The sequence below is a fragment of the Corvus moneduloides genome, chromosome 8, assembly GCF_009650955.1.
Source record: "Corvus moneduloides isolate bCorMon1 chromosome 8, bCorMon1.pri, whole genome shotgun sequence".
Lineage (NCBI taxonomy): Eukaryota > Metazoa > Chordata > Aves > Passeriformes > Corvidae > Corvus > Corvus moneduloides.
In genome coordinates, this window is record NC_045483.1 from 8,077,474 (window position 1) to 8,102,438 (window position 24,965).

The window sequence follows — 24,965 nt, forward strand, 5'->3', positions numbered from 1 at the left end:
TCAGGAGCCCCAGGAACCATCCCACGGTCTCATCCCCCCGGCGCCTTCCTCTCCTGCCCGAGGCTCCAGCCCGGCGCTTCTCCCCGGGGACCGGCCGCCGAGGGGCCCCACGCCCGCGGGGAGGGTCTGCTCCGCGGTCCCAGCTCCCCATCGCCGAGCCAGGTCTCGCTCGCAGCCCGGGGCGCCGATCCCGGCCAGCTCCGCGGCTCCGGGGCGGGGCGGGCGGCGCGGGCGGGGCGGCCCGGGCCGGCCGGGGGAGCCGGCGCTGCTGGGATCAGAGGCTGCGGAGCGAGCCGGGTGCGGGCAGCGTCGTGTCCCGGAGCCCTCGGCAGTCGCAGGGCTGCGGCCCCGCTCATCGCCATGGAGAAATACAAAGGTGAGGTGAGGTGAGGGGGGCGTCACGCGTGTCCGTGTCCCGCGGCAGCCCCGCTCGGGGACCGCCGAGGGGGCACTGGGGACCTGCGGGGACGGCGTTGGGGGGTGGCAGAGCCGCTGACACGGGCCCCTGCGGAATGCCGTCCGCCCGCGTGGGAAGGCGGCGGTGGGATGGGGGGGCAGCTCCCGAGGCGATGTTTCCCGAGAGTGGGACCGGGATCAGCTGCGCTGAAGGGGTCCCTGCGAGTGGGGCTCGAGCCCAGTTCCTGGCGCCGGGAGGGCTTATCCCGCGAGTGGGACCGGGCGGGGAGGGCGGCGTCCAGCTCCGCGGAGAAGGCGGACGGATAGTGGGGACGGGAAGTGGCTCCTGGGGGAGGCGATCTCCGCGAGTGGGGCAAGCGATCGGGGTCCCCGCGAGTGGGGCCGGGGTCGGCTCGGGGATGGAGGGGAAGCGGTGCCCGCGAGTGGGGCCGGAGCGATGGGAAAGGTGCGGGGCGGCGCGGACAGGTCCCACCCGGGGATGTGAAGTCCCTGCTTACCTGCCCCGGGTACTGGGTAGGAAGGGCAGGAGAAGGAGGAAGAGGTAGGGAAATTTCATGTTTTACCCGATCCAGAGATCGGGACCTTTTTTTGCCACTTAAAAGCAGCGTCTTGTTGCGTTTTCTGCAGCCGCTCAATTGTCTGACATTGCCTGCTCCGTCTTTGGTTCTAAACCGCACATCTGCGTGGACTTCCCACCCTGCCAGGCTGAACAGGCACGGCATTGAGTGTCCTGTTTTCTAAGCGCAATTAGTTTTGGTGGTTAGGGAGAGGGTAGGTGAGCAGCTCCCGGCTTTCTCCCTGGCAGGTCTCATCCGGGCTGGCTGTCACCCACGGCCCATTTATTTCCTGTCAATCAATGGCTCTGGCGCTTCCTGTGTGTTGCTGCTTGGTCATGAACACCGAGACTGGCACATCTCGGGTCCGTGCTGCTATGGGCGCTCCAGGACACTTTTCAAACACGAGCTCTCCTTTCCAGCTGAGGAGGGAGGAGGTGGGATGAGGTGCCCAGGCATGGGGCATTTGGATATGTGCGGGTACTCTGATTTCTGCTCCTGCTGGTGTGTAGAAACCTCCCCTGGAGGAGGTGGATCCAGCATTTGTGTAGCACGGAGTAAGTCTGCAGTAAATTTTACCTGTTGAGAGGAAATGTGACTCTCCCTGTAACTGCTGTCCTCCTCATTGAGCTTGAACATTTAAGTGGGGAACTTGGTACTTAACAAATGTATTCCTGCCAGACCCCATTTGTACTTATTACTGTCAAACCAGAAAGGTTTGCCTAGACCTCAGTAGATGCATTTTAGCTAATAGCTCTCATTCTCTAATCCTGCTTTGGTGAGGACTCCATATGTTGAAGTATCATATTGTGTGAAGTTAACTTTTGCCAGGACTGTGTATTTGTTTCACTGTGCAATACTTTAGCATTCTGACAGGGCTGGCACTGTGCTGCCTGTTGCATTTTGATCCTTTTCCTCCTTACAACTGATGCTTTACAGGCCTGATAAGCACAATAATAACACACTGCAAAAGCGATCTTAAGGATTATATTACAAATCAAATATTGTGTAGTTGGGTTTTTTTTTTTTCCATCCTGGCAGGGTCTGCACAATTCTGTTCAGTTCCAGTAGCAAAGCAGTAGATTCATTAAGATTCAGCTATGTTTTGTATATTGTCTTTTTAAATATGCACACTGCTCCCTCAGAGCAGCAGGGATGTTCTGCACATGTGTGGTGAATAAATAGCGAGCGCAACTGATCGCGGAGCCCTGCCAGTGCTTTTTGTGTTGGTGCTGACGAGAGTGGGAGCGGGGGTGGTAATGAGGCACTGCCAGCCCTGCGGGGCAGCCACAGGGGATGGCACAGCTGGGGCAGTGCCTGGGGGGTGTCCCCAGTGTGGGGGGTAACTGGACTCACCTGGGGCTGGTGAGATGCGGGGGGGGGGGGGAGGGGGGGGAAGGGCTGGGCTGGAGGAGAACCTGTGGGAGTTGGGAGCCTTGAGGAGCAGCTGGAGAAGGCAGACAAGTGAGTTTTTATTAATAAGCACGGGGATATGTGCCCGTTCTGGTGGGGATAACTTGTTGATGCCTTGCTATGGGAAGTCTTCATCCTTTTCACTGGCCAGGCAGAGTGCTTGTGCAGGGAAATCCTGTAATGATAGAGATGGATGGACTCAAAGAGGGCTGTTGAGCAATGAATTGGTGTTCTGGGAAAAGGAATTTGACTACAGGATCTGTCCTATTACTTACGAAATTAAGTTTGCAAGCATCAGCAAACAGGAGCATTTCTTCCCTTTAAACATGGGCAGGGATGTGCACTAATCCAGACTCTAAGATGGCATGTGCAAGAGGTGTCTCTCGTGTTTCAATGACAGGTGAAGCAGCCACAGAAATCTGGCTGGGTGGAGCGTGCAGAGCCGGGTGGGGTGGGAGGCTGGGGCTGGTGGCTGGCAGGGTGGCACTGATGGAGTGGGAAGAGCTTGGGCTGCTGGACTCACATGGTGGGAAGTGAAGGAGGGATTGTGAAACTCTCCTGGGAATGGGTTTCCTTTCCCAGCCACTGCAAATGAGGTTGCAAGGCCAGCTGCCTCTTGACTCCTCTTGGGCTGTTGAAGCTCTGAAGGATAATCTTGATGTGCACTAGGGTTTTTTTTTTCTGCCAGGCTGCCCTAAAGAATGTCTGCTGTTGGTGAAGATGCTGTTTAAAAAGGCACCTTCTCCCTGTGATTAGGAAGTGTGTGTGAGGCATAGAGAGCAGCAGTCCCAACAGCCCAAGGGAACAAGAGGGAGACCTGCAGAGAGCAGGTGTGACCAAGGGTGGTCACTGTACCACAGTTGTGTGGTGACAAGGACAGAGCTGCTGGTCTCTTGCTCTTGCTCCTCCTGTTTCCTTCGAGTGCTCTTTCACCCCCTTCTCATGTGTTTTGCCTTTGAATATGGCAACTGTCCCAACCTGTGCTCCCTGTCCTAGGCGCATTATGGCTTCTTGCCTACTCCTTGCCACACTTATCAGATATGGCTGGTTTGTCTGTGACCAACCATCTGCAGACCCTGGGAGGGGAAGAGGTGCTGAGTGCACTGTTACTGATGAGGGATGTGTTGGTGACACCTTTATTCACCTGCCATTTCTGTCAAGTCCTCTCAGACTGACACCCTTGTCACCGCAGTCACGGCTGATGCAGCCCTATGCTCATAGTCTAAAATGTCAAGTGAAGTGAGCCTGGAGAAGTTTTTAAGATTATTACTGTATTTTTAATGTATTAGAGGTCTGTAATGGAAATCAGAGTAACTTCCAGCCCAGTTCTTCAAAGAGAAGTGTTTGGCATTCATGTTTTACTGTCTCTGTTGAGCAAAGATTCAAGCTTCACATTTCTTATCAGAGGGTCCTTGGAAGTGTTTGTAGTGCTCCCCCAAGGAGATGAACATTGTTTGCCCATGGAGGAGAGGTTGTCATCTTAACAGAAGCTAACAGGTTGGTGTTGATAAGGAGTAAAACAGTGACTTGGTAGAAAGAAGTGTTTGGTTGCTAACTTAACATGTTTTAATTGGGAGGGGAAGGGGGGTGCGTCTGTTTAGGACTAAGGCACGTGTTCTTTTCCACGTGTTCTTGCACATACAAAGGGATATGCTTGGGGTTAGACTGCGAAGTGGAGACATGAATGAAAGACATGAACCCTGGTAACAATCTGAGGCCCTGTATAATAATCAGAGTTGGAAATGGATTGATTCATATGAGCAAGATCTGGGCTCCATGCAGACGTATGTGGTTTTTCCTCAGCTGATTGTGCACGCAGCTGTTGTGTTTAACTCATTGTCTTGATGTGGCAACTGGAGAAAGCAGGGCAATGTGCTGCTCTGTGACAAATCCAATACAACTTTCAGCTGCTGGGCTGAGCTTTCTTTTAAATGCAGATGAAAATTAGTGTCATGCGTAACCTCAGAACATACACAGTAACTCTCACTTATGTGAGAGGAGCCCTGGTTGGTTTCGGAGAATGGAATGGCCTTGGTTGGGGAATAGGCAGCAAGAGTGCAGAGTTATTTACTCTGCAGGGATTGAGGACATGAAACCTTTTTTTCTGCAACTGAAACCACAGCCTTTCTCAAACATCTGCCATGCCCACCCTTCTAAGCCATCCCACACTGTCACCTGTGCCAGTACAGTACTTCTGTCTCTTCTAGTTCAGATGCATTTCTTGTTTAAACAGGGCACATGAGGATGCTCTGAGTTGTGTTAAGCAAACACAGGGCTCTCCAGTGCCTTCCACACCAGGACAGGCTCTCTGCAGATGGGCTGTAGGGATGCTGGCTTCAGCCCCATTTCATAAGCAGTGATGGCTCTTGGGAAGTGTGCATGTAGCTGCCAGGTTTGGGGTGCTCCTTTTGCTACCCCTGAAATGATCACTGGGGCTGGCTCCATCTTTTGAGAGTAAGGCCAGGGGAGCAGTACCCCTGTAGCCCTGCTGCTCTGGCTTCTGTGCCCCATCTGTGTCACTACCAAAATTGCCAAGAGCCCTGCTCCTAAAGCCAAGAGAGAAGCTTTCTTCCTAAAATAAGAAAAAAAAGAGAATAAAAGCTAGTTCACAAGCTCTGAGCCTTTGGGCATCTGCTTTTGGAATGTTCCAGACAGGGCACGAGCCCTTCCTTTACCTTTGTGTGTGAGCAAGTCTCATTCCCTTTCCTCCCCACACCTTCACCTCTCCTCGAAGTGGGCCCTGTGTACCCTGCTGGGGACTGGAGACACTGCCTGAATGAGTTTATTGTTCCTGGGTTTTCACTGATGGCTTTCACTGAACGCCCACAGCCAGGAACACAGGGAGTGTCTATGCAAAAATGCTTGTACTGCTTTATTCTGGAGCATGGCTGGCTCTTCCAGCTCCCAGCAGCGGCAGTGGGCTGGGGGCAAGCAGGGAACTGGGCAGCTCGTGTCACCCAGGCTGTGCAGGGCTGTGCACCAAAGCAACACAGGCTTTAAAATCTGAATTCTGGACACCTGCTCAGCTGCATACTTGCTCCTCAGTGTTCCCATCTCAACATACAGCCCATATGAAGGATTCAGTGACTTGACTGAATCCCTAAAGATTTCATGGCAAATTCAGGACCTGAATGCCAAGCTCCCTAACTAGTGGCCAATGCTGTCCTTGCAACCATCCTGCCTGGTTCAAGGGAAATTAGGGATGCTGTTCTCTTGAGAAGTCTTTGTAAACTCTAATTTGCTGTACCCTCTGGAGAGGCAGGATTCACCTAAGGCAGGGAAGTGCATCTTCAGGCAATAGCAACCAGAGAGCCCAGAGCTGTAGGGGACATCTTGGGGAACCAAAACTAAGAGGTGCACCGATCATCAAAGGGGATGCAGAGCATGTGCACCCAGGGCATAGGTGTTCCTCTCTGAAGCTGTCTGGCTGAAGCACAGATACAGACCCAACAAGTGTATTGGGATCCTACAGTCACACAGCCAGTTTGATGACCTGCATATTATTGTTTACCTCATCTGGGAAGTTGAGTCATTTGTACTTTTCTTTTGGGTCAACAGACAAGACAGACTGGTCCAGTCTGTGCTGCAGCCTGTCAGCACAGCTCTGTGGGTCAGAGATGTGTCTGACAGGGCCTTGCTCTGAGGAACTGCTGGTGCAGGTGTCGATACAGCCACTTTCTGGGATGGAGCTGCTTATTTGGTGTTGGTTTGGTGGTGAATAGGGAAGTGAACAGGCGAGTTCCCTGGCAGTAGCTGAGAGAAGGCAGTTCCATTGTAAGAGCTATGCTGCACTGTGAAAAAGAGGGGTTAAATTTGGGAACTTCTTGCTGTGTGCTACGGTGCATGGCTAAAAGCCTTGTGTGAACTGGAGGAATGACTGTAGAAGTTCACAAAAGAAAAATCCATTTAGAAGCGTTCAGTAGAAAGCCACCGATCTCCTGGTACCCAAAGTTCTTTTTTTTTTTTTTTTTTTTAATAAAATTACTAAACTTACTTGAATCCAGGGAGCAGAGCTTTAGGAGGGGAAAGCCTCCAAAACAAACACGAGTTGCTAAGGGTGGCCAGAGGAGCCGAGCCCTTTGCGAAGCTCAGCGGTGCTGGCGCTGTGCCCACCCGCGCCCCTTCTGCAGGGCCAAGCCTTCGCTCTGAACCCGGCTCCTCGCTCCAGCCACAGCCTGGACAGGCAACAACCAGGCCTGGAGCCACCCAGAGTGGTTTGGCTTGGGGCTGGTGGGCCAGGCTGGGAGAGCAGCCCTTGCTTGAGGAGGTGAGAGCGGGGCAGCTCCTGCCACAGGAGGGATTGTGTCCCCATCCAGAGGACCTGTGCTGTATCTGGGTTGTGGAGGGGAGGCCTGGGAAATGTGCTGGGTTGGTCTGAAGTTCAAAGGACAAGGGCTGGGACTTACTAAAATACATTTCCCCTCTGCCCCACCGCTGACCTGTCGCTTTCTCCATGGGCAAAATTCCATAGAAAGCAAGCCTGAGGATGGTTTGGAGCATGGCAGTATTGTGTTTGGTTGTAAACAGCTCTGTCTGGAAGTAAATATCTCAGAATTATGCGATCAGACTTAAACTCCCACGTAACATACAGACTTGGCCGCTTGCAATTTAATAAAAGTATTTCCCTCCTTGGGTGGACTGTGCTCTGTGTTGCATAGAGATTTTCTGATTTTTTTTTTTTTTCTTTTTTACCCTTTGCATCTGCTTAGGATAAAAGTATAGCACAAAGCTTACAAAAAGCCTGGGAAATAGGGATTCACAAGTCTTAGATGGCAGTTTAGCCTGTGGGCTTCATATTTCTGAGTGTAGGAATCTCTTCCAGGGATAACCAGGAGCAGTAGCTACCCCCAGCACTGGTGTGATGTACGTGTTTTTTTTACTTCCTTTTGTGCTGTAGGAGACTGAATCTTTTGAAAACTATCTTTAGATTCCCAACCTTGCTAATAATTAATGAGGCTTTCAGAGCTGGCACTGAGGTTGGGGTGTAGAGGTGGGCAGCTAAGCAGTTGGGATGCTTTTTGAAGAAGTTTGCCTAACACTTTGGCAGCAGTGATTTGAAAGATGTGGGTCTGAGCCAGGAGATTCTTATAGTTTGTGCTCAAGTTGTGGCTGGAGCCCTTCCCTCTTGGACTGAGTGACGTGGGGAGAAGGTCTTGGTCTGCTACAAAGAAGGGATCTCTGTCCCACAGCCTGCCTGTGTTCTGAGGTAGCCAGCCCAAGCAGGTGGTGAGGGGAAGCATGTGTGCAGCTCTTGTGAGATGAGATAAGGTATCTGCAAAGAGATCTCTGATCCAAAGTTGCTCTGCAGATCTCATCATTGCTATTTGTCACTGCAAAGTATGACAACTATTAAGGCTGGGAAGAAAGAGCTGGCTCGCGGAGAGCCCGAGTTGCACAAGGTTACGTGATGTCACAAGTAGCTTTTGCTGAAAGTCCTCCATCAGTGTGTGTGAAGTTTGGGGCTTTCTTCTGCTGAGGAATGCAACCAAGCCAGCTGCAGCCCCACAGCCTTCCAGTAGCACTGTCAGTTTGTCATCTCTGGAAGGAACCCGTGTATTTGTTCAGACGGTCCCCGTGCCAAACAGCTCTGACTCCTGATAGTCCTGCTGTGAACGAGCTGAAATCAGTAGAATGCAGAGATGCTTTTTGGTGCCTGCTGGTAACAGGTACGTGGTTGCAGCAGTTAGGGGGCCAACACTTGTGGTAGCAAAATATCACAAGTCTGGAAATTGGGGCTGACTTTAAAAGTGGAGATGTGGCCAGCCCAGACTTTTGCAGTGGCTTGTGATAGCTGGAGGCCATCCATCCCATCAGCAGCTTCATCCAGGCTGCTTGGCTGGGGAGCACGTCCTGTCTCCTTTGTATAATCCAGCATCTCCAAAGTTCTTTTGTGTTCTGCTGCAGTCTCTAAATATGTGCCACGTAGTCTTGAATGGTGGGAACGTCTGCTGTTTTTATTGTCGTACTTTTCAGACTTCTCTATGGCTCTGGGGAATGGAGAATCAGCCAGAGAGCTGGGATTGTAGTGTACAGTTCCACATCTGCTAAAGGGTTGCCTGATCTTGGTAGCTGCTGAAATGTGATAAAGAAGAAGAGGGCACTCAGACTAAATGAGCTCAGTTGGCAAAGCAGCTGAGCTGTCTTTACCTCGCTGTGGTTACCTGGGCAGAGGGGTGGGATGTGCATTCATATCACCCAGTCACAGCCAGGGTTTTGGTCCCTGTTGGGAATTCAGTACACATGCACATGGATGGAGGCAGTTCTCTTTGCTAAGAGATGAGCTGTGCGTGAAGTTGTATAAGCTAGGTCTGAGTGGAGGTGCCAGGCAAAGGCAGGCAAGCCTGGCTGCTTCCTGTGGTCCAGAGCCCTCCTCCCCAAGCCTTAGGTCACAGACAGCTGGGGGCACACTGGGCAGGGTGGCTCTGGCTTCACCATCCACTGCTGCAGGGGTCTGGAATCTGCTGGGTGGCATGGTGGCTACGTGCTTTTTCTCCTGGATTTTTTCAGCCCATATGGGTTGTTTACCTCATCTGGGGCACGGTGCACTTGGTGCCTGGGGCTCTAGGTGTAGCCAGTGCTGGGCCTGCAGGTACTTTTGGAGTTCAGCAACCTCGCCTCTCTTGTTGGAAGATGGTCACAAGTGCCCCAGAGCCGTGCAGTCACCAGTGAAATGTGCGTGTGACAGTTTGGGGTGGTTTTGGTTTTCTCCCATGCCAGTGCTTGTCCTCCACACTTATTTGTGTCTTGCTTCTCTGAGCAGCAGTGTCAGAGCTGAATGTGGTTGTTGGTGATGCTCAGCCTGTGTGGGGTCACAGTGACCTAAAAGCCAGTGACCTCTGGAACCAAGTCAGTCATGTCTGTAGAGCAGCTTCTTCACCCTTCGCCCACCAGTTCGTCCAGTGACGCCTCCTTTGGCCGGGCTGTGAGAAAGCTGTAGGAAGACATGAGGACTAAACTTCTCTTGATGGTCCTAATCAAGTGTTACTGGATTCTGTCTATAACTTAATTAATCATAACACTGAGGAGTTAATAATATAATCATTTTCTGCTAGCAAGGGCCTGTCTTGTTTCAACAGAAGTCAGCTACCAAACTATTTAGCAAAGCAACTCTTGTAAATGATTTACTCTTGAGTTAAGCATGGTATTATTTTATATAAACACAGGTTTTCATTACTGCTTCAGCTTTATTCCATTTTCTCTCTTCTAAGCATGTTACAGGATACACACACGTATCCATGCACAGAGTCTCTCGCCTTTCTCTAGTGAGCAATGCTAGCGGATGATATTACCTAGTTGCCTATGTGCCACATCAGTTTAACTTGCTACAGCTAGAGCTTTGAAATTGTCCCCCTCAAGAGATGATGCTTCTTGGAAGCTAGGTTGTCTTCCAGGTGTTGAAAGGAGTTATTGACTTGTTTGGTGCTGGCTGGCCTAATGCAGTTCTGTACAGACCCTGTAACTGATTAAAGCGTGTCAGAAAATTATCAATGCTCCAAGTGTGGTTTGGCTCACGTTTGAGTCCATGTGAATTCCAAGGTCTGGTTCTAGGAAAATTCACCAGTAAATCAATCACGAAGTGTATTCATTATGCCAACATATACTCTTGATTTCTGGGATATTGAACTGTAATTCTGTCTCTGACCGTGATCCGCAGCTCTGGAGACACTGCTGATGTGGCCTGTCATCTGAGCACTTGGATCGTGGTAGCTTGTCACACTTTCAGCTCAGTGGGCTCTTGCTTTAATCACCTGTATATGCCAAAATACCGATTGAATCTGTTTATATGGGTTACACTGGTCTATACTGAGCCAGTGTAAACTGGCAGTGTGTGAAGCAGAGCAGACCTGGGCGAGGATGCAGTTGCTTGAAGCCTGTGCCTGTTGGCATCCTGCACTAGTTAACTTCACTGAGTGTAGTTTTCCTATCAGGTTGTTCAAACAGATGCTCTCTGAGTGTAGAAGAGATTTATTTCTGGAAATTGAAGTGGGAGTTGACAGAGTGGGGGGAAGTGAAATGGCAGTCAAAATTCCCATACTTTATCCTAAAGGCTGAATTCCCACGTCTGGCTGAGAAGAGAAACAAATGCTTCCTAGACCCAGGAGGCTTAGCATTCCCCGAAACAGAATGATTTATTTTTAATTCTTATAGTTCACTGGAGCTCTTAAACCAAAAGAGCAGTGACAGCTTTACTGTACTACTTAGAAATAAAGGCAGCAAGCTTTGGGTGATGCTGATGTTGAAAAACCTGGAATGCTGTAGGAAAGGAGGGCAGGTTCATCCAGACATTTGACCCCTGCCGAGTCCAGCCCAGCCAGAGCATGGCCTGAATTGCAGGGGCAGCACCCAGAGGCAAGGTTTGACTCTGGCTGGAAATCTGTGTTGAACAGCACGGGATTTCACATTGGTGTTTCTTTGGACTGGCTACGTCAGCCTTCCTTCAATTCTTTGGCCTAAATAATGACATCCCCTAGGCTTATATGCTGGGGTTTTTTTCATTTGCTGCTGATACCATTTCAGCTGTGGTCAGTCTTTTATTCTTGTGGTGGTTGGCTACAGCTCCCACAGGAATGCCAAAGCCATGGGGACTGACAGGAGCACAGAGGGGTTGAGCACAGAGAAGGGTACTCGTGTGAGACGGATTGAAGATCATAAATAGGGTGTCCTATTAGTGCTGTGCAGGGGTTAAAATGGACTATCCTTGCAGTTAATGTAGGCTGTTGGCTGTCCCTTTGAAACTGGTGTTGCCCCGAAACCAGGGTAAGAGCCGAGGACTTTGAGTACTATTTCCAGATCACACATTCCTACGCCTTTGACTGCTCGGTGTCTCCGTTAAGAAATGTGTAGGTCTGGGTGAGCTCCAATGCTTTCTTTAAGATATTCTTCTAACATTTAACTCTGAGCAGACAACCTCACACTGACACTCCTGGTTAGCTATGAGATCTTTGCAGTTTGCTTTTGCTCCCATGCTGGATTGAGGCTTTTGTTAGAAGTGCTCTGTTTGCAGCATATGTTCTTGTTTTTCCTGATAAACATGCATGTCTGTTGGCCCACATTTAGATGAGGTGGGAAGGGCCAAATTAGTTCCTCGTGTCATTCCAGCATAGTCAATGGGCTGACCACAAGGATCAGACTGGGTCTAAGATTTACACTGCCTTGACTGCAAGTTTTACCAACTTTTATTGATACATTACTTACCCGTATTTCTGGTGCAATTGATAAAGATGCCTTTGAATTTAATATAATAAAAGCTGATTTGTGATAGAGGAGGGATGTAGAGCTGACAACTCCTTAGCCAAGCAGACTTGCTCACAGTTCCAGGTGCTAATAGCAGTGACGTGGCTGACCCTTGCTCCAGACCAGGGTCTGGACTGCGTTAGTTATTTGGACCATGAAAGATGAGGAGATTCTACCACACTGGAGACGTGCTTTATGAAAATGCAGCCAAATCATCTGTGGACACTTCAGCAAGGACATCTTCACCTTCTCTGATCCTCTAGGCTGAAGCCTCTCCAGCTGCTGATGAAATGGTGCTCCTGGGAATGCTGGCTTATCCCAGATTCTGGGATGGAATTTCAAATTTTCTTTCACCCGTTGATTGTACGATTGCCTTTCCTCATTCATACAGTTGCTTTCTGTTGGTTATTCACAAATGTGCAGGACTGCTCTGCCGTCATACTGACAGAAGGAAGGAAAATGTTCCGTTTTGAATATGGAAAAGGAGTTGCTGCTTAGCACAGATGGAACTGGCTTCTAGATGAAAGAGTCTAGATGAAAGTACCAAACTGTTATGTTTCAGTTTGAGCAGGGCAAGCTTTGATCTAGAGGAGATGACTCAGTCAGTAGCAGGGAACAATTAGTTATAGTAAGTTTAGAAATAAACCCTGAAGATTTAGGCTATGATGGCTTTGACACGTCAGTCATAGCGTATATTACATGAAAATGAAAACCATAAACATCTGAAATTAAGTGTGGAGGCTTTTCTGAACAGAGAAAAAAAAAATTTCTGATATTGGTTACCAAGAGTTTTCCTCAAGTCAGAAAGAACTCGGGGTGGGGTAAGATCATTCCTATTGAGATAGGAATAATGAGCAATGTGGACAAAGCAGGAAGGGGAAAGACTTCCTGCAGCGCAGCTTAAGCCAGAGGTGGGGCTAGGATGAAAATTGGGATCTTCTGGCCTCAAGTCAGGCTCCATAATCCATCTCTGCTGCCCACTGTTCACCCTGCCTCAATGCATCATCCCCTTTGTCACCTCTCACAGCACTCTGGATCAGAAGGCGGCCGCGGTCAGGCCCTGCTCGGTCACTGGGCTGGCTCCAGTTGCACAGAGCAGGGATGGCCAGATTCCTGCTACTGAGCTGCTTTTATCTGGAGCCAGGTGACCGGCCCTGATCAATGCAGCTGTGTTTTGTGGCACTGCAGCTGGCCAAACAAACACAGCTGGAGCACTGCTGGGTCCCTGCGCCTGCCGTACTCACATCCATGGACTGAGAGCTGTGTGCCATGTCCTGGGGACGTGGTGAAACACATCTGGCTTCACACAATGGGCTGTTGGCAGTCCCCAGTGTGGAAGGAAAGTGTCACTGGTGCTCATTATTTCTGCAGCTTTATGCCACATCCAGCCCCCAACCTTTGTTTTATTCTGTGCCACTGTCCTATGTAGGCTAAGAACAAATGGGTATCTACCTGAAGAATGTTTCTTGGTTCCTTTTGGTGGCTGCATGCAGGAGGTGATGGGGGCTTCTTTGGCACAGTTGCCTTGTGAAGTATCCTGCTACTAAGTTTGTTTCTCCTCAGTCTCACAATCCCACCTCCTTGCCTCCACCATTTCTGGCATTAGTTCTCCTTCTCACCAGCTGACAGCTCCTGACTTTTCACAAGGTTACTATTCTGCTGGCTTGGCTTGATAGTCTGGACAGTGATGGGAGCAGGGTGCTGGGGCAGGGAATCAGTCTGTTGGGTAGCAAAGCTCTGTCAAGTGGGCTCCCTTGGGATGCTGAAGATGTGCAGGTCCTTCAGGGATGCCTGGCAGCAGGACTCACCTGGTCTGTCTTGTAGCCCTGGTCACAGAATTTGTTAGAAAATAGAAGGCTGGTTAGCTGGTCCAGGCTATACAGGTTTGGAGGTGACATGCCTCCTCATAGAGAGGGAAAAGATCCTTTATGTCATCTAGTTCATCCCATGGCCTGGAGAGTGTTCATCTCCTGGGGTTCTCCCCGTCTAAATGCAAAATATTCCCAGTGAGGTGACTTGCCTCAGTTCTCCTAAGGATTATTGCATGGTCAGGAAGGTCCTGTTACTCTTATGGCTGTGATGTATAAGGGCATCAGATGACTCATATTGGATGTGTATAATGGAAGAATCAGATGGTTTCCTTGCTTGGCATGGCAAACAAAAAGCCATTTTCACTGATGCCAAAGAACAGCCAGTGTTGTGATGTGAGAACTGGAGACAGCGTGTCTGTATCAGTGGATGTGCTGAGGATGCAGCTACGCACATTCCATGCTGTCACCAAATCAGAGCTGTCCTGGCTCTGGGTCGCAGCCAGACTGCATTCAGCAGGCAGTGCCTGTCCCACTGTAATGTCACCATGCAATTTGTCAGACTGGTGAGAGTGTGAGAGCAGAGGTTGTGCTTGGAGAGGGGTCAGAAGCTCAAGGCTTGCAAACAGAAAGTGTTGAGAGTATGGCTGGAGGGCAGCAAGGTGCTGGCCAGGCACTGGCCGAGCTGCAGGCAGGCACCAGGGACCATCCATGATGGGAGGGCTCCCTGCTCCTTCTGGGGATACATCCAGGGCAGCCCCACTGGCCTCTGGCAGGGTGTGCAGGTGAGGGACTGACCTCTGGCAGGTGGGGAACAGGGCTGAAGGATTGTGTCCCCTCCTCAAGGAGAAAGGGTCACAGGTGCTTTCATCCTGGGCTGTGTGGGAGGGGGATGGCACCTGCTGTCCATCCTACAGCAGAGAGGGCTGAGAGCTGCCAGATGTCTTCACATTCTTCTCTTCCTCTTCCAACTTCCCTTTGTGCATACCATTATGATGATTTGTTTTGCTGATGCATTTCCAGGAACTAACACCCATTTTCAAAGACCTGCAGAGGCAGAAGGAGTTCCTTTCTGTGAAGGAGCAGATGGTTAATTTTATTTTTTTTATGGTTTCACTATGGGCAGTGGCTCTCCTGCCACAGAAAAGACTTCTTCAACCCAGGGATCCTTCTTTTAGATTGTCTTTCCCCTAAATCCCAGTTTTTTGAGTAGAGTAGTTTTAAATGTGTTTTTGATGTTCGCATGCTCCAGTTTACTCCTGTCTTGAGGGCACAGAACTGCCTTTGCTTTAAAAGAGAATTGTGAAAATGAATGTCTTTACCCAGTGGCATCGCATGAATGTTAAAGGAGAAACATTTTCTTGTGAGTAGCACTGGAAATGTGTATGTTCTCAAACAGAAATGTGGGCTCCAGTCGTCCGGGAAATGGCCCAAAGGACTGAACCAGGGGTGGTACCGAGTGTTTTCTGAGTGAAGCTGCTGAGAGACCATGATAGTTTTACAGATTCCTGTCTGTTGGGTGGGACACATGCAGTGAGAATTTTCGTCTGCAGCCATAAAACTACAACCTTTACAATCAGCTTGGGTTTTTGGATGACTTTCAGATTTCATAAAATTGATGTTTATGAATGATAAATAACAGTTAATGTACCTAAAGACTTGGGTGTCATAATGATTATTAGCTACTCTTAATGTATGTTGTAACAAAATGTAACTTTACTCCAGAATTGGTGGCAATCCTCAAAGCTTTGGGGGTGTCCATACTGCAGGATGGTCGTGGAGGTCTCTTAGATGGAAGGAAATTGATGCGATAAACATATCAGGAAACAAACAAAAAGTCTGTAGAAATTTCTGCTTCAGCAAAGGCCATACTTTTTAAGCATAGGACAAAGAGATAATAAATTATAAATTCAGCAGGGAACAAGGAAGTCATGTAGCAACTGCAAAAGATCCAAACATATGGAAAATTCAATTCTGTGGAGAATTAAGTCAGTATTATGTAATCAGGATCAATGGAAATGAGCTGATGTCAGTATTGGACTGGCTTAATGCATGGATGGAAAATTGTGTTGTCTCAGAGAGACCTGCTAATAGGAGTGGAAGCTCAATGTATGTTGCATGTCCATTAGCTGTTGGGTTTTTTTACCTAGGAGGGGTCTGATCCAACCCCAGCAGAAGTAAATAAGCTTTCCACTGACCTGAAACTCATTTGGGGTCTGAAGGTAGAAGATCTGTATGAGGTGGCAAACAGTAAGAGCCCGGGATGCACGTGTACCTCATACTGGTTGTTCAGGGTGAAACTTAGCTTTTTTTCCATCTGTCTGAACCTTTTGCACTACAGGTTACCTGTTTGTCCCTCCAGGCAGGGCCACAGTGGCCTTGGAAAGGCCCTGCCCAGGTAGGGGCCCAAACCCCCCAGCCGTGGACTGGAAGGGGCTGTACCTGGCACAAGGAGAGAAGGGTGTCGCCTGTGCCCAGGGCAGGGAACTCCAGCAGTGTTGTACACTGATAGCGTTGCAAAAGTGCCCAAAGACTTTCCTGGCCTTCCAATGGCATGACTGTGATCCCATGAGACACAGCATGTGGTGGGGAAGGGATGCAGAGCAGAAGAAAAGCTCCTGGAGAAGGGCAGGCAGCCGAAGCACCTGGCAGGGTCCTGTGTTTGGTGTTACGTTGTGACAGGGCTTGGCAGCAGCAGCAGTCTTGGAGTTTGTCCCTGAAAAAAAGCCATCGTTAGCCTGGCAGCTGTGCAGGGAACAGCAGAACCTGCTCCTTGGCATGAGCCTGCTCTAGTTGGTGTTCCTGTCCTTGGGAAGGAGGGGCAGTAGTGCATCGTCCTGGGTGTGCACATGTGTGCTCTGGCCAGTGTGAGGGAGTTGGCAGCACAGGAGTGCACTGTGCCAGAGCCTCCCTGCTGGAAAAGCTGCCTGGGTTCAGCAGCAGCAGTTCTTCTTTGGCCACTGGCTGTCAGGCACTTTGCTGGTCCTGAGAATCCAGCCAAGTTTCCTTGCTGCTGGTTTTAGAGCCAGGAGGAAGTTTTGGGGAGGTTCTAGAGCATGGTGGTTTTGTGGGGATTTTTTTTATGGTTGGTTAGTTGGATTTTGATGGCTTTCTTTTCAGGCTTGTAAGTAAGGATAATGAGGAGAATACAGCATGTAAGGGCTCAGTGAGAAATGCGTGCTCTGGGTACCTTGGACACTGTGACAGTGATCAGGATGCTGCACTGGGACTTACTGAAGCTGTGTTCGCGTGATGAGCACCAGGCACATACTAACTAGAAGAGACCTTCTGGTGGGAAGCAAAGGGCTTAATGAGAGAATTTTCCCCACATGAAATAGGTCTGATGTTCTGGAGTTTTACTGTGCATCAAAACATGCCTCTGAATCAACAAATTAGGGGAAAATGTCAGCTGTTACATGTTAGTGGATGGAGCTGTCACATGAACTGAGCGTGTGGGTGGTTTTGAATTAAGAGATACCAGAGGTAGGGAGAGTAATGAGATAAAAAGTGGTGGGAAAGTCTGACCTTGACAGTTTCCAGTCCAGTGAGACCCCAAAGGGCAGGTTGAAGTGAGTGAGGTTTCTAAGTGGGTCATCACAGTGGAGGACCTGAGTTGCTAAACACTTCTCAGGCACTGGAAAGGGGAGCTGCATACCTGCTCTTCCCTAGCCAGGCACTTCTGCTGGCTCTGACAGTCACACCACCCTCTGAACTGATTCATCTGACCAACCTAATGGGGACAAAACACCCACAAAACAAATACCAAATCCTTTTGTTGCTGCACGTGTCTTCCCCTGAATGAGAATTGATGCGGCTCATCACCAGCTCACGGTGGACACCATTGTAGGTGCAGGGAAGGGCTGAATCTGTGTAACCAAAGGCAGGGAAAAGGAAGAGGACAGAGGATCTCAGTAGCTCTGTGGGTTCCTTGTTTGAAAGGTTTGTGGATCTGTGAAAAAGCTTTGATGTTTCCCAAAGTGAATTTATTGAAAAGATACAGAGGGGACTGTACGACACGAAGAGATCAGACAGTTCCTTAGACATTTCTTTTACATTTTTAGAAAGCCTGTGTATCTTAACTCAGGAAATATTCTCTGTGAAATGGAATAATCCCTCTTAAAATTATGTTAGAGAGGTGAAGACACCCCTGGCTTTGTGAGCAATGTTAAAGTGATTGTGTCTCCTTCCTGCCCAGCAGCTTTGCAGATTCACTGAAAGCTGGCCAGTGTCTTTCCTGAGAAACAGCTGCTCAGAAATTTGGGAGGAAAAATATTTTGTTCCTCGCATTCTGGTGGATTTGAGGCTCACCAGCTGTTTGAGAAGCCTGCCAAAGCTCCACACTGTTGTGGAAATATACAGTAACTGGGCATAAGTAGCTCTAAGCCCTTTATGGACTTAGGGGTGAAAATATCTTAATGCTGGGAAGCTGTTGAATGTCTTTTTCAATGTAGAAATAAATCAGAAGGGAATTGTACTGTCTTTGCCAACAAATAAACTAATTTTGGGGAGTTTATTGTCCTTGTTTCCACAGGACCTCTTATGCTCTGCCTGTTAGCTGGAGCTGCCCAAGCCCTCCAAGGCCCTCATGATGTTAATGTCTGTATTTGAAATACAATTTTCAATGTTTTTTTTTTCCTGAAACACTGCTTCTTAAATTACAGTTTTTACTGATTGTATACATAATCTGTGTTATTTCCATCTGAGAACCAAATTCTCACTATATTGGTGAAAGTATCCGACTGACTTCAAGGAAACTAGGCCCTAGATCTGGCAGGCTGGGTTAAACCAGGAAAGACAAACAGAAGACCTCTGTCAAAATGACTTTGTGCTAGCAAATGCAATTTCTGTGTTTCCCTGAGTAAACTATTCTGATTTGCTTTTTTCCAGCTCTCTTCCCATCCACAACATGGAGAAAAGTTTACATGAAGTATTTTGACTGCTGTAAAGCAAGGATTTTGTTAGCTCTAAATTGAAAAGAAATATGTTTGCCCCGTTATTAAAGCCTGTCTCTGGATGAGAAACTGGATATTTCCCAGCTTAGGATGCAGTGGGGGTACTTGGCCATGGGGATAGTCTTGTCCAGCTCAAATGTGTGCCCAGGTTGGGATGTTAGGGTCCAAGGGGGTGGGCTGTGGATGGGTGAGCTAGCAGATAGGTAAAGAACTGGCTAAATTTTGGGGCTGAAGAAGAAAAATATTGTGGTTCATGCTCTACCTGAACTCCTGCCTTTGGGGTGTGCAGAGAGGGCCCTTGCCCAGGGGGAATGGTTGAAGGCCATGTGAGCTGTTTTGTGAGTCCTGCATGCATGTCAGGATAGAAAGTCCAAGACTGCTCTAATTTGTCGCCAGGAGCTGCTTGTGTGTGGCTTTTACAGTGGGATAAAGACTGTGGGAGCTGTCAGTATAGCAAGGGTTCTCCAAGCTGGCTTCCTTCCTCTGGCTGGAATAGGTCGGTCTGCTTGTAGCAACCCTGTCCATCGGTGAAACTCAGATCAAGGCTTCTTTAATGTGGAGTGAATTGTTCTCTTGGGATGAAGCTCAGGCAAGAGGCCAAGAGCCCAAGATTTTAACAAAGAAGCATCAACCTGTTTGTATGATTTTTGTATACACTATACAAATCTCCTGAACAAGATGTTCTTCTAACCCCATGGAAAGGAAGGCCAAGAGAGAAAGTCTGATGCATTAGTGGGAGGCATTCAGATGCTGCCAAAATGATGTGATGTAACTTGACACAGTGCCAGCATTTCTGCTGTAAACCGAATGCAGGTGAATACTGATTAAAATGAGCCTGCACAGTATCTATCTACCGCATCTGTTGTGTGGTTTGAGGCAGCATCTAGAAATACAGGTGAGGGAACCAGATTCTGTCTGGCTGATGATATATGGGTATTCTAATCTCTGTATTTTCATCCAGAAACAGAAATACAAACAACCCATAGATACACAGTGTTGCTCGCTCTAAATAGCCCCAAACACACCTTACTACTTACGTTTGGGTTTTGATGATCAGACAGCTTGGGAAAATATTGGCTTTGTTTATTACACCCTATCCTGTCAGTCTTGGTGTGTGTAAAACTCCAACAACAAGCTTGGCAAATGGAGAGAGAGCAGTGGGTGTTTACTGACTTTCTTTCAACACTCTCCTGTAACATCCTCCTAGGCAAACTGCTGAAGTACAAGCCCAAGAAGTGGATGGTGAAGTAAGGCAAAAACTGGTTGAACTGCCATGCTCAATAGATTGTCACTAGAGACACAAAATCCAGCTGGAGGCCAGTCACTTCTTCATCTGCATTAGTGACCTGGTTGAAGGGACAGTTTTGTAGATAACACCAAAGCAGGAGGAGTGGCTGATGCAGCAGATGGCTGTGCGGCTGTTAGGAAGGGCCTCTCTAGGCTGAAGGAATGAGCCAGCAGGGATCTCCTGAAGTTCAAGAAAGAAGGGCAAAGTCCTGCCCTTGGGGAGGGATAACCCCAGGGAGGGATAAACACGCTGGGCCAACCAGCTGGAATGCACCTGTGCAAAAAGCCTCACGGTGGACACTGAGTTGAGCATGAGCCAGCAGCGTGCCCTCGTGGCAGCAGGCCAGCAGCCTCGGGGGAGCATGCATTAGTGTGGGAGCACACATTAGTCCAGTCCTAACACGTGCTGGTGTTGGATACACCCTGGGTAACAGAGGAGGAATTTTTAAACAAAAGAGCACACAAACCATCCTGTGATGCTTCTCCATGGTGGCACAATCTGTGTCAGTCAGGGGAGTTTTATCTTCTTGGAGCAAGGCCTGTGTTCCCGTAACACGTGGCACACCCGTCCCGTTCCGCTGGATCTGCTTTTGAAACGCTCCAGGTATCTGTGAATTTTTGGCTCTAAAGCTATTCTACAGATGAAAATCTTGAGTGTTGACAGTGTGCTGTCAGGGCTGGAAGATGAGGCTTTTCTGTGCTAATGGGTTTAATGCCTCCCTGATTTCCTCGAAGCACTGCTAAATGTGTCATGCAGAAAGATGGTTTCATTAGCAGTTCTGCTTGACTGGGGGAAAAACACTCTCATTATTTATTTGATTGGTTCAGCATGAAGTCTCTCTTGGCAGGTCAGTCACTTCCCAGGCCCTCCCAAGCTGCTCTTTGCCAGTCCTGTGCTGTGAAGGAAAGGTGAGCTCCCAACCCTGGCCAGCTGTGGTTGATGTGGGTAGAGCTGCTGGCCGGGTCACCCTCCAGTCTAGCCAAGCACAGTGTTTGCCATGTTGATCCTCCTTGGCTGCCCTCTACTTTTGTAGGTCTGGAAGTATCCCTGGGATGCTCCTTACCAGAGGATCTGGCACATTAGGTCTCCTACATGCTCTGGAGTTCAGCTGGGCAGGAAGGACTTCTAGGGGAAAGGAACATCTGTTACTCCTTAAGTGTGACCACTGTCAAGGTTTCCATCCCTTCAGCAAACCAGTTCTTAGCCAAAGGCCTGGTAACCTCTGATTTTTTTCAGGAGGAGAGGGAAAGGGAGTAAATCTTCAGGATGATTCTTTTTTTTAACTGAAGAGATTAGTTTTGTTTTAAATTACAGTGTATTGAGTCAGTGTCTTTGACACCCACAGCTGTGTTGGTGGAAAGCTGCTGAAGGGCCTGGCCCGGCAGGATCCCATGTGTCTGCTGTAGCTCTGTGCAGGTTGCACCTTGCAAGGGGCCTTGCCCAGCCTCTCTTGGAGGATGGTCCGTGCTCAGCTTCGCTTCTCCAGCTGGAGCATTCCTGCTGGAGGGTGTGACTGTGCCCAGCAAAACAAATGACATTGTTTTCACATGGTGTAAAACCACTCCCTGCACCTTCCCCTGCACCACTGCCTGTGTCCTGGCCGTAAATCCTGAGGGGAAGCAGCGCTGAGTAATCTGGCTGAGTGTGTATTTATAAAACAGAAAGGCTGGAGCGCTTCGGAGGCCGGGAGGAGAGGCCGGCACTCGGAAGATCTTGGCCAGCGATGGTGGGTTCCCCCACGCCCAGTTCCTATCTGCGGGCTTGGTTATTGACCCAGATCACCAGGTGTTGGCTGTGAGGTGATCAGTAGGAGCTGATTCAAGGAAACCATCGATGAGGCATCAGACTGCTGGGCTAATTTGCTTTATTTTTCCTTACAAAACCTCACACATGAGCTCAAGGCAGAAACATAAGCATGGAAAAAGGCTTGCAGCGGGGAAGAGCTTTGAAGCTTTGTGGTGCTCACAGCTAAGTTGAGCTGGCTGGTTGCACTCACCCCACAGCACCCAAGGGGCTGGTGGGGGATGCCTGTGCAGTTCTGGCCGTTTTGGCTGCTTCTTGCCTTGGTTACAGCCTGCAGCAAGATAACTTTGATCTCACTTGCATAAGGGTAAGCAAGAGGGAGCACCAGGGCTGCTCCTGGGAGCACTTTGGAGTGGAGTAGCCTGTTCTGCGGCACAGAGGAGCTCAGCCTAGCCTGGTTCTGTGCTCAGGGTTATGTGGTTGTTTTGCAGCCTCCTCACTTTCCCTTCCATCTCCTTTCCTCCCAGAATAACAAAATCAGAGCAAGGAGGTTTGGTTTATTGTGCTGAGTCTCTCCTTCCTCCACCTGCTCTGGCGGCTGATCTCTTAATGAGCAAAGTTGCCTGGGGATGCCGTTTACCCAGGGGGAGCAGTTCCCCCTGCACTGTTGGATTGATTTTTTTTTTTTTTTTGTGCAAACTACATGTCCAGCCTTGCTTGCGGGTGCTGTTAATTCTGTCCATGCTTTCTCTGGAAAAACTGGTTTTCAGCAGGACTGTGTTTGCAAATCTTCCTCCTTCCTGGAAGGAGCAGGGTGAAACAGTTGATGATCCTGATACTGTGTGATGGAGAAGTAGAGACAGTGGAGGGGAGACGTACAGGGTCTTGGTTGAGGATTTGAGGCCAGGGGATTTCTGTTTGTTTGTTTAAGAATGTTTTATTCATTTATTCCTAATTGCATACAGTTCTCATAATTGCTTAGGCCGTGGCTTTCAGCTATCTTGAAATGAAAAGAAAATACATGTTTGTCTTCCAGCACCTTGGGAGCCAAGGGAAGCCTTAACCAGAGCCAAGATGTAACGTGGCAGTACAAACACTAATATCCGATGCTCCCCCAGATTTGTAATTAAAAGCTGATGATTTTCCCAAGGTTACCAGAAGGACACCAGCCTCCAGGACCCAGTTGTCTGGCTGCTATAACACTAAACCTATTCCTGTGGCAATGAGCTGATTGCTGTTGGGCTTTGTGCTGATTTTAGGCCTTTTTTTCAGAGTGTTTTTTGGTTTTTGGTTTGGGTTTTTTGTTTGTTTTTTTTTTTAAATGAGTGCTGCTGCACATCTCCCTTCTTCCTGATGCAACCAGGATCTCAGCACAATTTCTTGGCACTGCAGCATCCTGTAAGGGCTGTGGGCAGTGCCAGGCACTCTGCAGGGATGTCGTGAGAAGCAGCCCTGTTGCCAGGGGTCCCTGAGTGCCGATACCATCCCGGAGAGGAACAGGGCCAGTGCAGCTCCAGTGGCTTCTGCAGGGGCCTGGTGCTGCCTCTAGGTCGTTTTTTCTCATAGTATTTTTGTCGGAGGAATGCACCTCCTGACCCACTGCTCGCAGCGCTGCCTGGGAGAGCAGAGTGCCGGGAGGGGGGGGCCGGCCCTGCTCCAGCTGTGAGTCGCCAAGCTGCTCCTATTTTGGGAATGGCTGGGTGTTTCCAGGTCCGCTGGGTACGTGCTGAGTTTGCCTTCTTGCCTTTGTTAGTGCTGCTTGGACAATAAGGAGGACCTGGAAACCAGCTGTGATTTATGATCTTTTTATTAGGTAAGCGAGAGACAAAATACAAGCATGAGACCCAGCTCTCCCCTTTTTGCAGACGGGATGCCTGTTTGAATAGGAAGTGTGCAGGGCGGGCTGTGTTGGTGCAAGTACCAGCCATTTTTTTCATCTGGTTGGTGCTCCTAAGCCACACTTTGTGTAACAAGGGAAAGAAAAGATATTCTTGCCCCATTGAAAATTTGGGTCCTACTTCCTGCTTGTACTGGAAGGTGAAATATCTTAGGAGTGAGCACTGTGTACATCTCAGGAGCTCCTCTCCTCTCTGTAGCTGGGTTGGATGCTTTGGGAGGTTTTAAACTGGCTAAGCACAGGCATGCTCCTGCCTGCTCTGCTGTGGAGACATCCTTCCCCCAGCCCGAGCATAGACTCAGAACCCTCAACAGACTTGCTTCAGAGTGAGCTGTGACTGCAAGGATGTGCTGTGAGGGGATGGAGGTAACCATGTGCTTGACATCTTTAGTTGGACCAGGGCCATCAATAAGTCACACCAGTGCTTTGTACAGGTCTGCCCTTCCACGTTGCCAAAAGATGGGCTTGTGCTTGATGGATTAGGGGAAATAGATTAATTGAACACAGCCTTCACGTCACCCACCCACTGTACTTGGTACATGCAGGGACTAGAGGACTTTGCTTCAAGTTATGTCCAAGTCCCCGCTGAGCAGGCATAGCCATGGGAATTGTCCCCTTGGGGCTCTTTAACTCCAAGTCCTCCTCTTGCTGAATGACTGTCCCATGCTCCTCGTTTCCCACTTCTCATGGCATCCTGAAAAGTTTTAGTCTGGCACAGCTCCCAGCTGAAGTCCTTCTGGAAACCAGATGTGTCAGCTCAGCAAGACATCCTGCCTAAATATTTCCAAACAGAAGTTCAAGGTTGCCTTGTGATTCTTGGTCTGGGTGTTGTTTGTTTTTCAACATTGGTTTTCAGTCTTGTGGCTACTCCTGGTAATTCCCAGCTGCTTTGGGTTTTTTGGGCTAATGCAAAAGGGCCATAAACTCAGTCTGCGAGTGCAGTTCACAGGAGCTGTAAGGGCTTTGTAGCACCCCTCTGGGATGGAGTCACTGGAGGTGCCCTGATGAGTCTGGCCCAGGGGAACTCTACTGGCATGAAGAAGTCTGATCCTGGTATTCTCTTAAATGACAAGTAGAAGGTTTTTCTGCATCCTGACCCATCAGGACAGCGATGGGGTTTTTTTTATTTTTTCATTGTGAAGCTGCACAAAAGTATCTTTCATGAAAGTTCCTTGGGTCTTGGCTGGTATTTCTGATCGAAACCAGCCTTTGTTGTGATGGTAGTGCACAGGAATCCCAGGTCCCCAGGCCTGAGCCTCACAGGTCGCTGCCTGTGTTTTGCAGGGGCTCCTACCCCAAGGAATAGTAGCAGCATGTATACATGTGTAGGGGAATGACTTCAGTGGGAGAGAGCAGCTCCAGAGGAACTGGTGTTAAGTGTGCAGAGGAGTTGTCTGTGGTGCTGCACAATGTGAGCTTGATTTTGGTCCCTCAGTCCCTCCCACCCTTGAGGAGGGCTCCCCTAACCTGGTGGGGTTTATTGTTCAAAACAAACAGAATCCCAAAGTTTGGGCTTCCCACTGAACATGGAGTGGTTTTTGGTTTCCTGTTTCAATAAAGTGCAGCTTGCATTTGTTTCACTTTCATCTTGGTTTTTCTCTGGTGTTTTGGAATCCCCAGAGCTGGACATCTGCATCTAATGTGAACTGGGAAATTTCT

The 24,965-nt window shown here is 49.1% G+C and overlaps 1 protein-coding gene across 5 annotated transcripts in view; it reads left to right on the forward strand.

Moving 5' to 3' along the window:
• Positions 1-248: 248 nt before the first annotated feature.
• Positions 249-24,965, forward strand: part of AFAP1L2 (actin filament associated protein 1 like 2) — a 65,856-nt gene continuing 41,139 nt past the window's right edge. For 2 of the 5 annotated variants that reach the window (XM_032115682.1, XM_032115683.1), the window contains exon 1: positions 250-376. In XM_032115682.1, the coding sequence (XP_031971573.1) occupies positions 361-376 (16 nt within the window). In that variant the 5' untranslated portion in view covers positions 250-360. Of the gene's footprint in view, positions 377-24,965 lie in introns of all 5 variants that reach the window. The other 3 variants (XM_032115685.1, XM_032115686.1, XM_032115684.1) reach the window with 2 other exon arrangements.